This window comes from Choloepus didactylus (genome assembly GCF_015220235.1).
Source record: "Choloepus didactylus isolate mChoDid1 chromosome 25 unlocalized genomic scaffold, mChoDid1.pri SUPER_25_unloc1, whole genome shotgun sequence".
In the NCBI taxonomy this organism is placed as follows: Eukaryota; Metazoa; Chordata; class Mammalia; order Pilosa; family Megalonychidae; genus Choloepus; species Choloepus didactylus.
In genome coordinates, this window is record NW_023637606.1 from 2,892,167 (window position 1) to 2,904,872 (window position 12,706).

At 52.9% G+C, this 12,706-nt stretch overlaps 1 protein-coding gene across 4 annotated transcripts in view; it reads left to right on the forward strand.

The window, feature by feature from the left end:
* Positions 1–12,690, forward strand: part of TJP3 (tight junction protein 3) — a 32,713-nt gene extending 20,023 nt beyond the window's left edge. For all 4 annotated transcript variants that reach the window (XM_037824088.1, XM_037824090.1, XM_037824089.1 and 1 more), the window contains 10 exons: positions 2,779–2,887; positions 3,083–3,320; positions 3,856–4,067; positions 6,979–7,074; positions 9,288–9,358; positions 9,742–9,952; positions 10,039–10,139; positions 11,061–11,324; positions 12,067–12,113; positions 12,463–12,690. In XM_037824088.1, coding sequence (XP_037680016.1) covers positions 2,779–2,887; positions 3,083–3,320; positions 3,856–4,067; positions 6,979–7,074; positions 9,288–9,358; positions 9,742–9,952; positions 10,039–10,139; positions 11,061–11,324; positions 12,067–12,113; positions 12,463–12,565 — 1,452 coding nt within the window. In that variant the 3' untranslated portion in view covers positions 12,566–12,690. The remainder of the gene's footprint in view (positions 1–2,778; positions 2,888–3,082; positions 3,321–3,855; positions 4,068–6,978; positions 7,075–9,287; positions 9,359–9,741; positions 9,953–10,038; positions 10,140–11,060; positions 11,325–12,066; positions 12,114–12,462) is intronic.
* The last annotated feature ends 16 nt before the right edge of the window (positions 12,691–12,706 follow it).

The following is a 12,706-nucleotide window of genomic DNA, read 5'->3' on the forward strand; positions in this document are numbered from 1 at the left end:
TTGGTTTTATTCATGCAATTTTATTTTTATTGAGATACATGCACCCACCATGCAATCCATCCAGAGTACACAATCGCTGGCTCCCAGTATCATCGGAGCTGTGCATTCATCACCACAACCAATTTTAGAACATTCCCATTACTCCAAAAAGAAAAAGAGAATCCAAAACATCCCATACCCCATATCCCCACCCTGTGATTGTCCCCTTGCATTGGTGTGGGACGTTTGTGACTTTTGAAGAAAGAATATTAAGATACTACCGTTAACTCTAGTTCACGGTTTACACTAGGTACATTTTTTCCCGTAACCCCCTCTCTTATTAATTCCTTGTAATAGTGTCGTGCATTTGTTCTAGTTCATGAAGTAACTCTTTTGTATTTGTACAGTTAATCACAGTCATCATCCACCCCAAGGTTCACTTGTTATACGTCCCCGTGTTTTAACCTCCAGCTTTCCTTCTGGTGACATCCGTGACTCTAAACTTCCCCTTTCCACCACACTCACCTACAATTAAGCACAGTTAATTATACGCACAATAACGTGCTACCCTCACCTCTATCCGCTTCTAAACGTTTAAGTTCACCTAGTTAAACATTCCGCACATATTAAGCAACCGCTCCCCATTCTCTAGCCTCATTCTATCTCCTGGTAATCTGCATTCTAGATTCTGTGTCTATGAGTTGATATGTTATAATTAGTTCATCTCAGTGAGATCTTACAATGTTTGTCCTTTTGTGTCTGACTTATTTCACTCAACGTAATGTCCTCAAGTCTCGTCCATGTTGCCACGTGCTTCAGGACTTTGTTCCTTCTTAACAGCTGAGTAATATTCCATCGTATGTATACACCAGGTTTTGTTTCTCCATTCATCGGTTGATGGACTCTTGGGTTGTTTACATCTCTTGGCAGTTGTGGATAATGCCGCTACGAACATCTGTGTACAAATGTCTGTTTGCGTCCCTGCTGTCAGATCCTCTGGGTATAAACCTAGTAGTGGGATTTCTGGATCATTCAGCAGCTGTATACTGAGCTTCCTGAGGAACCTCCAAACCATCTTCCACAGCGGCTGCACCATCTTACACTCCCACTGGCAGTGAATAGCATTCCAATTTCTCTGCATCCTCCCGACACATGTAGTTACCTGTTTTTTAAATAGCGGACATTCTGGAAGATGTGAAGTGGTATTTTCACTGTGGTTTTGATTTGTGTTTCCCCAGTAGCCAGTGATGTTGAGCATCTTTTCATGTGCTTTTTAGCTATTTGTATTTCCTCTTTGGAAAAATGTCTGTTCAATTCTTCTGCCCATTTTTTGCATTGGCTTTTTCGTCTTTATATTGTTGTGTTGCAGGATTTCTTTATGTATTTCTGGCGATCAAACCCTTATCTGATATGTGGTTTCCAAATATTTTCTCCCACTGAGTCGACTGCCTTTTCACCTTTTTGACGAAGCTCTTTGAGGCACTAAAGACTTCAGTTTTGAGGAGGTCCCGTTTATCTATTTTTTCTTTTGCTGCTTATGCTCACGGTCATTTTAAACATGTTAATGTCTTGTGGTCTGGGTTGTGACCTTGTGGTCTGGGTCATGGCCTTCTGGTCTGGGTCATGACCTTGCTGTCCAGGTCACAACCTCTCTGTCTGGGTCATGACCTCACTTTCCATGTCATGACCTTGTTGTCAAGGTCATGACCTCTCTGTCTGGGTCATGACCTTGCTGTCCAGGTCATGACCTTATTGTCCAGGTCACGACCTTGTTGTCCAGGTCACGACCTTATTGTCCAGGTCATGACCTCACTGGGGCATGACCTCACTTTCCATGGCATGACCTTATTGTCCAGGTCACGACCTCTCTGTCTGGGTCATGACCTTGCTCTCCTAGTCCAGCCTTGGCATCAGTGTCGTGATCCCCGTTCACCTCCCAGTCAGCGTAGACCCCGTCGTGGCCTCGTGTGCGGCCCATGGCTGCGCTGTCCCTGGTTCCCCTCTGCTTCCGGTTGTCATCCCACCTTGACATCCACACCTGGCCCAGGTGGGGGATGCCCGAGACCCCTGTCCCTGCTCCTCTGAGCTGTCCCTGTGCCGACACAGCCACCGGAGAATTTGCAGAATTCCCACCACGGCCCCGAGCTGGCTCCCGCTCGGGGTTGTGACCTCCGGCCCAGGTCCCGAGGTTGGTGACCCTTCCCGACGTGGGGTCAGGGCCCGGGTCCTGTGTCCCGGCCTCCGGGTGTCTTTGTTCGCCGGGGGTGCTGTGACGAGTGCAGCACTGTGGGTCGGCTTAAACCTTGGGAACCCACCGTCTCCCCGTTCCGGAGGCCGGATGCCCCCCCGTGGCCTGCGTCTCTGTGCCCTCACGTGGCCACCTGCCTCCCCTTCTCTCCTCCTCGGCTTTTCCTCCCGCTCGGTCCTGTGTGTCTGTCTAGACGTCATCCACTTACGAGGACCACGGTCACAGTGGGCGAAGCCCCCCGGTGCGGTGTGGCCTCATCTTCACAGGGTCCACGAAGGGCATGTCCACACCCACAGGACCAAGTCAGGACTCCAACATCCTCGGGGGCACAATTCAGCCCCTGGACCCTCGGATCTCCACAATGCCGACAGCTGCCCCAAGCGGCCATCCCCAAGCCCCGTCCTGACTCCCTCGGGGGCCTCGACAGCAGCTCCGTGAACAGTGGGGGGTGGGCTACACTCAGAGGCAGGGCTGGGATCTCCTGCCCAGCTGGGGGTGAGAGCGGGTGTTACCCGGACCCCCGTCCCATCACTGCTCCCAATTCCCGGCAGGTGAATGACGTGCCCTTCCGGAACCTGACGCGGGAGGAGGCTGTGCAGTTTCTGCTGGGGCTGCCGCCAGGGGAGGACGTGGAGCTAGTGACACAGCGGAAGCAGGACAGTGAGTGTGTGTCTATGTGTGTGCACGTGTGCACGTGAGGGCCACAGTGTGAGCACACCCAGCAGTGAGCATGGAAGGAGTGTGAGCCTGTGTGGGTGCCTCTGCACACCCCCTCCCTCTCCCCGAGCACCCCATACAGGCTCCCCAGGCTCTGGGTCCCAGGGCCGCTCCCGGAGCCTCCCTCTCCACCCACAGTCTTCCGGAAGATGGTGCAGTCCCACGTGGGCGACTCCTTCTACATCCGCACACACTTCGAGCTGGAGCCCAGCCCCCCGTCCGGCCTGGGCTTCACCCGCGGTGACGTCTTCCACGTGCTGGACACGCTGTACCAGGGCCCGGGGCTGAGCCCTGCCCGCCGGGGCCACTGGCTGGTGGCACGCGTCGGCCGCGACTTCCGGGAGCAGGAGCGGGGGATCATCCCCAACCAGAGCAGGTGGGGACCGTCCGCCTGCTGCCCGGCCTTGCCCCCACCTCCAGCCTCAGTTTCCCCATCTGACACAGGCACCATGTCAACACTTAGCAGTGTTGACAAGGTGCGATTGGGGGAGCGCAGGGTGGTATACAGTCGGCGCTTTAATGAATGACTGCGGGTGCTGTAACAAATCACACAATCCCGGTGGCTTCGATAGATAACAGATTTATTCTCTGATGATCCTGGAGGCCAGAAGTCCTAAATGAGTTTTGCTGGGCTGGAGGCAAGAAGCCAGCAGGGTTGGTTCCCTCCGGAAGCTTCTGGAAGAATCTGTTTCTTTGCCTCTTCTAGAGACGGCTGCATTCCTTGGCTTGTGGCCCCTTGTGGCCCCTTCCTCCATTTGCAAAGTGATGGAGATTCTCCCCATCACTTACCCCCACCTGCAAACTCCCTTTTGTCATGTGAGGTCCTGTAGTCACGGGCTCTGGGATTGGGACGCGGGCGTCTTTTGGGGGCCTTTATGCTGACCCCCACCCCGATCCTCCTTTCTCCCCAGGGCCGAGCAGCTGGCAAGCCTGGAGGCCGCCCAGCGGGCCGTGGGGGCCGGACCCAGCTCCTCCGCCAGCTCCCGCGCACGGGCCGAGTTCTGGCGGCTCCGGGGCCTTCGTCGGGGAGCCAAGAAGTCCAGCCACCGGAGCCGCGAGGACCTGTCCACGCTGACCAGTCAGGGTCACTACCCACCCTACGAGCGGGTGGTCCTGAGAGAAGGTGGGGCCATGGGTGGAGGGATCCCGCCCCGCCTCAAAACCCACCATCCTTACATCCGTCCTTCAACCCCAAATATCCACTTATTTTAAGGGGCGGGGGACAAGAACGGGGCTAATCCCTTAATATTAATTCCTATTTCCCAAAGAAAAATAATGTGAGCTACGATATCACGTTTTTTTTTCAAAATTGTGGGAAAACATATATGACATGAAATTTGTCATTTAACCATCTCTAAGTGTATGTAGTTCAGTGGCGTGAATTACATTTGCCATATTGGGCCACCATCACCACCATCTGTGACCAAAACTTTTCCACCACCCCAAAAAGAAACTTTCGAGAAAGAACTTTCCCTTCTCCCAGCCCCTGATAACCACAAATCTACTTTCTGTCTCTATGGATTTGTTTATTCTAGATGTTTCTCTAAGTGGAATCATACAATATGTGTCCTTTTGTGTCTGGCTTATTTCACCGAGCATCATGTCTTCACGTCCATCTTGTTGCAGCATGTTTCAGAGCTTTGTTCCTTTTCATGGCTGAATAATATTCCTTTGTCTGGTTGGACCACATTTAGTTTCTCCATCCATCTGTCAAAGGCTATTTTGAATTTTTTAGCTATTGTGAATCAAGCTGCAGGAAACATCAGTGTGCACATATCTCTCCGAGTCCCTGTTTTCAATTCTTCCGGATATATAACTTAGGAGTGGAATTGTCGGCTCACAGGACAATTCTATTGTTAACTTTTTAAGAACCATCAGACCGTCCCACACACAGCGGCCGCACCATTTTGCACTCCCGCCAGCAACGCGCAAGCATTCCTGTTTCTCTGTGTCCTCACCCACACTTTCTGATTTCACATACGTAATCTTCAAAAAAGGAAGAAGAAACAGCTGAAATCAATTTTAACAATTTATTGAACACACTAAAACCAATATTTTAATAGATAATCAATTTAAAAATGAATAATGAGGTATTTGATGTTCTTTTTTTTTTTTTTTTTTTTTTACCAAGTCTTTGAGATCTGGGGGTGGTTGTTTTGCCCTTACAGCCAACCTCAGTTTGGATCGGCCACGTTTTGTGTGTCCCACAGCCCCACGTCGCCAGTGGCTCGTGTAGTGAGAGGGTCACACATTCAGCGAGTGATGCTCTTTCTAGGCTGTTACTCGAGGTAAAGCAGGTATCTTTAAAAACCCATGCGTACTGAAAACAGGTTCAAGCAGAAACCCATACGTGAGGGTTCATAGCAGCACAATTCACAATAGCCAAGAGCTGGGGACGATCCGAATGTCCATCAAAAGATGAATGGAAAAACAAACTGTATCTACATGTGATGGAATATTATTCAGCCGTAAAAAGGAAAGAAGTAGCGATACATGCGACAACATGGATGAACCTCGAAAGCAGGATGCTGGGTGAAAGAAGGCTCACATATTGGCATGGTTCCATTGCTACAGAATGTCCAGAATAGGCAAATCCAGAGAGAGAGGAAGTCGATTAGTGATCGCCAGGGGTTGGGGGAGAGAAGATGAGAACGAGGCTAAGGGTTTCTTTTGAAAAAGTTCTAGAACTGGTATGGGTGCTGGTTGCCTAACTTTGTGAATGTAATTAATGTCACTGAGTTGTCTCCTTTAAAATGGCTAAAATGGTAAATTTTATGTTATGTGTATTTTACCACAATTAAACAAACAGACAAATGTGCATACAAAACCCAGCACATAAATCTTTTTCCTGTCTGAGAACTGGGAAGGGAGTGGGGGAACCACTTCCTCCAGTTTTCAGGAAGAGAAGAAATTAAGCGCTTGACAACAGTCTCCGGGGCAAAGGGATTAAAAAGCAGGTGCAGAGGCTTTAGAAAACCACAGAAATGATAGGAAAGCAGATCGCCCCAGACCAGAATGGGCTGAACTAGAAGAAACCCTGGAAAGCTGGCGTCCTGCTGCAGACAAGAGAGATTTAAGACATAAAATGCTGCCATGCTTAATTTCTACTCCTAGGCAATGAACGGGCAGACTTTGGAACATATCTAGCTTTTAAGAGAGGGAGAGAGGCTTGGAAGGAAGAAGGAAAAAGAGAAGGTTAGGGTGTGAAGAGGGGACTGGAATCTGTTTTCCTCCTGCCAAGATGCCTTCCACATCTGGACAGGTGTTTGCAAACTTTCCCTGTAAAAGGCCAGCGGTAAATGTTTTCAGTTTTGCAGGCCACGGCTTTGCATGTCTCTGTCGCAACCATGCAACTCTGTGTGCAAACAGCCGTAGGCGGTGTGTAAACAACCGGACGTGGCCGTGTGCCAATAAAACTATTTACAACAGGCAGGGGGCTGGGTTTGGCCTGTGTGATTGTAGTTGACTGACTCCTGGGTTAGGAGGTTCAAGGACTGTAGGAGAGACCCAAAATAACAGCGGCCAAAGCAAAAAATAAGTTTCTTTTTCAAGTAACAGGCTCTAGGGTGAGTTGCTTCATGGTTTTGGGGGTCCAGACACCTGCCATCTTGTTTTTCTACCTTGGATGAGTGGTTCAAGATGGTGCCCTCGTGTCCTCATTCCATTCAGGGGAAACGGGAAAGAAGGGGATGGTACACCCCTTCCTTTGAAGGACACAGCTCAGAATTGCACACAGCTATTCTGTGTACATCCCACCAGTCAGAACTTAGCCACATACAAGACCTAGCCGCAAGGGAGGCTGAGAGATGTAGTCCTCAGTCACATGGCTATGCCTAGCTGCAAGGGAGGCTGGGAAATGTAGTCCTTAGTTACATGGCTATGCCTAGCTGCAAGGGAAGCTGAGAGATGTAGTCCTTAGTTACATGGCCATGCCTAGCTGCAAGGGACGCTGGGATACGCAGTCCTTAGATAGCCTAGCAGTCTCTGCTGCAAATGGGACCCTGATTTTCTCCTCCGTTTTCTCTGCCCTTCAGCCAGTTTCAAGCGCCCGGTGGTGATCCTGGGACCTGTGGCCGACATCGCTATGCAGAAGCTTACTGCCGACATGCCTGACCAGTTTGAGATCGCAGGTGAGAACCCAGGTCCCAGAGGAAACTCATTTGTTGATCATTTCACAACTCTTTCCCAAACCCCAGGGGCTGAGGGAGCTTGACAAGGGGGCAGCTAATGATGCTGTTTTGAGGGAAGAGAGTTAGAATAAGGATGACAAGCCTGAGGCAGGTGGCACCAGTCCCCACTCCATTGCCTGAGCCACATATCACCAGTCAATCTTGGCACTCCTTCTGCCTGGACACAGCCTCAGAATCCTTCTTAACACAGCTCACCAGGCAGCTGTTGTCAATGGAACAAAAGGTGCAACCTGATCATTTATTGAAGAGATGTTCATTGAGCAAGGGCTGCTGTAACAAAGTGTCAAAAACTGGGTGGGTTAAAACAACAAAAATTTATTGTCTCCAAATTCCAGAAGCTAGAAGACTGAAATCAGGATGTCAGCAGGGCCACGCTTCCTCTGAGGTCCGTAGGGAAGAATCTGTTCTGCGTCTCTCTTGGTTTTCTGGCCATCCATGGTGTTCTCTGCCTCACTTGCCACGTGGCCCTCTCCCCTCCATCCCTAAGACCTAGCCTCAAGGGAGGCTGGGAGACGTAGTCCTTAGTCACATGGCAATGCCTAGCTGCAAGGGAGGCTGGGGAATGTAGTCCTTAGTTACATGGCAATGCCTGGCTGCAAGGGAGGCTGGGAGATGTAGTCTTTAGTCACATGGCAATGCCTGGCTGCAAGGGAGGCTGGGAGATGTAGTCCTTAGTCACATGGCAATGCCTAGCTTCAAGGGAGGCTGGGAAATGTAGTCCCTTATCAGGACGTCAGTCAGATTGGGCCAGGGCCCACCCTTTCCAAATGAGGTCACACACACAGGACTGGGGGTTCAGATGTGAGCACATCTCTTTGGGGGACACAGTTCCACCCAGAACAGCAGGGGTCAGCAAACTATGACCCGTGGCATAGTTTTTGCACAGGCCGTGAGCTAAAAATGGTTTTTACATTTCTAAATGGTTGCAAAGAAATTGAAACGATCATAGTTGGCAACATGTGAAAATGAAATTCAAATTTCAGCATCTAGAAATAAAGCGTTATGGGCCCACAGCCATGCCCGTCCATCAACATGTCGTCTACGGCTGCTTTTGCGCTGAGTGGTTGTGACAGTAGTGCAAAGCTGTGGGGCCCGCAAAGCCGAAAACATTTACCATTTGCCCTCTACAGGAAAAGTTTGCCAACCCCCAAGCCAGAGGAAAATGGGCGAGCCCTGAAAAAAACCCTCTGAGAAGGAAAATAAAATGGACTTAGGAGGCATTTAGCTGGTCAGGGAGGGCTTCTTGGAGGAGGTGACATTTCAGCTGGGCCTTCGAGTCTGGGAAGGAGCCCAGGAAAAGGGTTCCAGGCAGAGGAAGTGGCAAATGTTAAGGCCCCGAGGGTGGGATGAGCTCATGGGTTCCAGGGACAGAAAGGTGGGAGAAGACGGACAAAGGGACAATGGGATCGGGTTGGGCAGCACCTTGGGATTTCTACTAAGTGGGAGATTTTGATTCTGAGGTGTGATGGGGAGCCATAGAGGGTTGTATTCTGGAGAAGGAGGGAGCTGCTAGTCACCAAGCGAATGCAGTTAACAAATGAAGGTCAGATAGAAGCTCCAAGGCGTCGAGCTCTTGGTCAGGTAGCCCCAAAAGGTGGGGACTTTTTCAGGAGCCACATCTACTTGCCAAAGTGTCCCCCACCCTGTGGTTTTTCAAGTGAGGCCACTCTGTGGGCTGTCTCTCCCTCCTCACACCACCCTAGGGCAGGGCTTTGTCTCCTCCCTCAGACTCCAAGCTCTCCAGGAGGGCTTCCTGGAGGAGGCAGTGCTTCATCGAAGTTCCTAAAGGACAGATGGGGAGGGCTGGAGAGGCTCTTCCTGGGGGGACCACAGCCCGAGCAAAGGCCCCGAGGGAGCGAGCAGCTGAGAGCACGGCCCCTGCCCCTCGTTGGCCGAGACCCTGAGCCAGTGGCCTTGTGTCTCTGCAGCCTGCTCTTCCCATCAGGCGGAGATGAGGGCTGAGGTCAGGCAGGGACACCCCACAAAGCCTCAGGCACGGGGCCAATGGGTGCTGCTGCTGCTGTTCGGATTTCTTTCCAGGGCACTGGGGAGCCATGGGGGGTTCCTGAGCAGGGGAGGTTTGGGCAGATGTGAATTTGATGGCCTGGGGGACTGTCCCCTGAGGCTGCTGGTCACCCTTCCCTCCCCAACAGAGAGCGTGACAAGGACCGAAGGCCCCTCCAAGATTATCAAACTGGACACCGTGCGGGTGATTGCCGAGAAGGTAAGCCGGGCCCCGCCACAGGTCCCATGTCACAAATGAGGAAACTGAGGCCTGGGCAGCCAACCACATGGTCTGGTCTGTCCCACCCATGGCAGCAAGCACCATTTCCCAAAGACACCCCCTACTCTTCCAGGCTCTGTGATGTGGGGGGCCCGAGAGGGTCAGAGGTTACCCAGAGTCCCACACAGCAACGTGACCTGGGCAGAGGCGGAGAAACTAAAACTTGGTGCCCAAGACACCAGGGCCTGGGCTTGTCCTACCCTCACCCCTAACATGCTGGCCTGTGGATGAGAGGCTGGGGTCCACTCTGACCTCAGACTCTTCTTCTCTCCATCCTTTTCTCTCTGGTCCTCCCTCCCTGTCTCCCTTCCCCACTGTCCCAGAACAAGCATGCGCTTCTGGACGTGACCCCCTCGGCAGTCGAGCGCCTCAACTACGTGCAGTACTACCCCATCGTGGTCTTCTGCACCCCCGAGAGCCGGGCGGCCCTCAAGGCCCTGCGCCAGTGGCTGGCGCCTGCCTCCCGCCGCAGCTCCCGCCGCCTCTACGCGCAGGCCCAGAAGCTGCGGAAGCACAGCGACCACCTCTTCACAGGTAGGGCGAGAGCCGGGGCTCCTAGCGGGGGGACGGGGGTGGCACGGAGGGTCCCGGCCACGCTGATGCCCACCCCGTCCCCGCAGCCACCATCCCTCTCCACGGCACGAGCGACGCCTGGTATCAGGAACTCAAGTCTGTCATTCAAGAGCAGCAGCTGCAGCCCATCTGGACAGCTGAGGACCAGGTACCGCCATGTTGGGGGGCAGGAGCCTCTGTCTGAAGTTGGGGTCTGGGGCGTGGCCAGAGGGCAAGTTTCAACCTGAGATTCTGGTTCTGACCCGGGTTTGGTTCACCAGGGCTGTTGGGACAAACGCCGCCCAACGGATTGGCTTAAACCACAGGAATTTATCGTCTCACGGTTTTGGGGGTCGGAGGTCCAATGTTGGGGTCTCATCGGGGCCGGCTTTGCGTAAGGGCTGACGCATTCTGGTGGTGGCTTCCCGGCAATTCCCTTGTCACATGGCACGGCCCTTGATTTTCTGTGGCTTTCTCGGACTTCTGTCTTTTACTGAGTATCCGAATTTCCTCTTTTTATAAATCCTCATGTGGGTTAAGACCCACCCGGTTCGATTTGTCTACACCTTAACTGACAGTTACAAATGGGTCCACACCCTGGGGGACGTCAATCAACACTTGGGCATGGCTTTTGTGGGGGACACATTCAACCCCCAACAAATGTGGCACAGGGGGTGAGGTGGGATTGGGGAACTCAGTTTTGGGGTTCGGAGTCTCCTCAGATCTAAGGGCTCAGCTTGGGGTCAGGGGTCAGCTTAGGGTCAAGGCTCAAGACTCCCCCAGGGGGGTCAAAGGACAGGGGTCTTTGCCTGGACTGGGGCCTTAGACTGGGGTAGAGGGTTCATTTGAGACTTGGGTCAAGGTCAAGGGTTTTGGCCTCGGTTCAGGGGTCAGAGGACTCAGCTCAGGTTTGCAGACTCAGCTTCGGGTCAAGGGTCAGTGCCCATGACCCAACCTGGGGTTAAAGGTCAGGAGTCTTTGTCTGGCTTGGGACGGGAGTTTGAAGGCTGGCGTCACCAGAGGTGGGCATTGGTCTGGGGCTGGGGATGGCCCTCGGCTCGGCCAGGGGTCAGTGTGTCCTGCCCCACAGCTGGACAATTCCTCGGAAGACAACCTGGACCTCCCGCTCCGAGACCTGGCCGACAGCTCCGCCGACCTGAGCTGCGACAGCCGGGCCAACAGCGACTACGAGACGGACGGCGAGGGCTACACGGACGGCGAGGGCGGGCCCCACACAGACGTGGAAGAGGGGCCCCCGGCGCCAGCCCTGGCCCGGTCCTCAGAGCCCGCGCTAGCAGACGAGCCCCAGAGCCTGGGGGATTATGGGAGATCCTCCACTCCCCGGAGGGCCCAGGTGAGCAGGACGAGGGGGTGGCCCGGGCAAGGGTCTGGGGACACCAGTGCAGGGCAGAGAACACACCCCGGGGAGCCTCTGGGCTGAGGATTGGAAAGGCTGCCAGAAGGAAGGGACATCGGAGCTGGGGCTTTGAAGAATGCATAGGAGTTCATGGGATAGACACTTCGCTGATCGGGTAACAACAGTCCTTGGGACTCAGACCTGGGGTATTTGAACCACTGAGTCACAGAGCAACTTCAAGCGAATGTTTAACCTCTTTTGTACATCAGTTTCCTCATCTGGGACATGGAGATAGATGATAATAGTTCAATGTGATGGTGTGTTAGAAGGTACCCCTTCCTCCAGGCACTTTCCTAACCTCACTAGGAAAATGCTATGACAAATGCACAAATCTAGGATGCCTCTAATTGGAATAGACTGTTGTTGGGGTTGTCCAGTGCTCAACCTGCTCAACTGTCCCTGGCAGCCTGCGTGAACTCACTGATTAACTCGCTGGAAAATTTTAAACTGATGAGAAACTGGATTTCCCCTTTGCTGCCAGGCTACAAGATCTCAGTCAAGTCCTTCCCTTATCCCAGTTTCCTCATTTAACTTTGGGGATGCCCTGCAGACTGGGGGTGAAGAAAGCTTGTGGGTGCTACTGCCTGGGTGCAGGTGGGGAGGTGGGGTGAGGGTAGCCAGCCCCCTTTTTTGTACTTCGAGGGGAAGCATTAAAAACTCCTGACCTCTCTCTCCCAAGGTGGACAGCCGGCACCCCCAGGGTCAGTGGCGACAGGACAGCATGAGGTAAATGCCCCCACAGTCCAGACTGGGGCCTCTTGTCCCTTTCTCTGGGACTCATACTTTGTGGGGTGTGGAAGAGACCTAGAATCGAGCTGTGCTTTCGTGGCAGTGTTAGACTATGGACAAGATGAATCCTTGTCTTGGGAGAAGTGGGAAGGCTTCCTGAAGGAGGAGACATTGGAGCTGGGGCTTTGAAGGATGCGTAGGAGTTCATCCACAAGAACTTGTTCCTGGAATGCTTGGTCTTTCCTCTCCCCAACCCCATTCTCCATAGCAGAATCAGCCGGACATAATGGTAGGTAAATCCCACAGCCGCCCCACTTGCAGACTCTAGTCCGTCTCCCCATCCCAGGACATACGAGCGGGAGGCCCTGAGGAAGAAGTTTACACGAGCCCGAGACATGGAGTCCTCTGATGAAGACGGCTACGACTGGGGCCCGGCCACTGACCTGTGACCCCTGCACTGCTGACAGCTGGCCCGTCCTCTCTTTTCCCTCCCTGGAGCCAGGACTCGGTTTCCCCTAGGGAACCCAAAACCCTGCCTCCTTCCCCCTGGGCTTTCATAAACAGTATTTTCACACTTTGGCTTCTAGTAG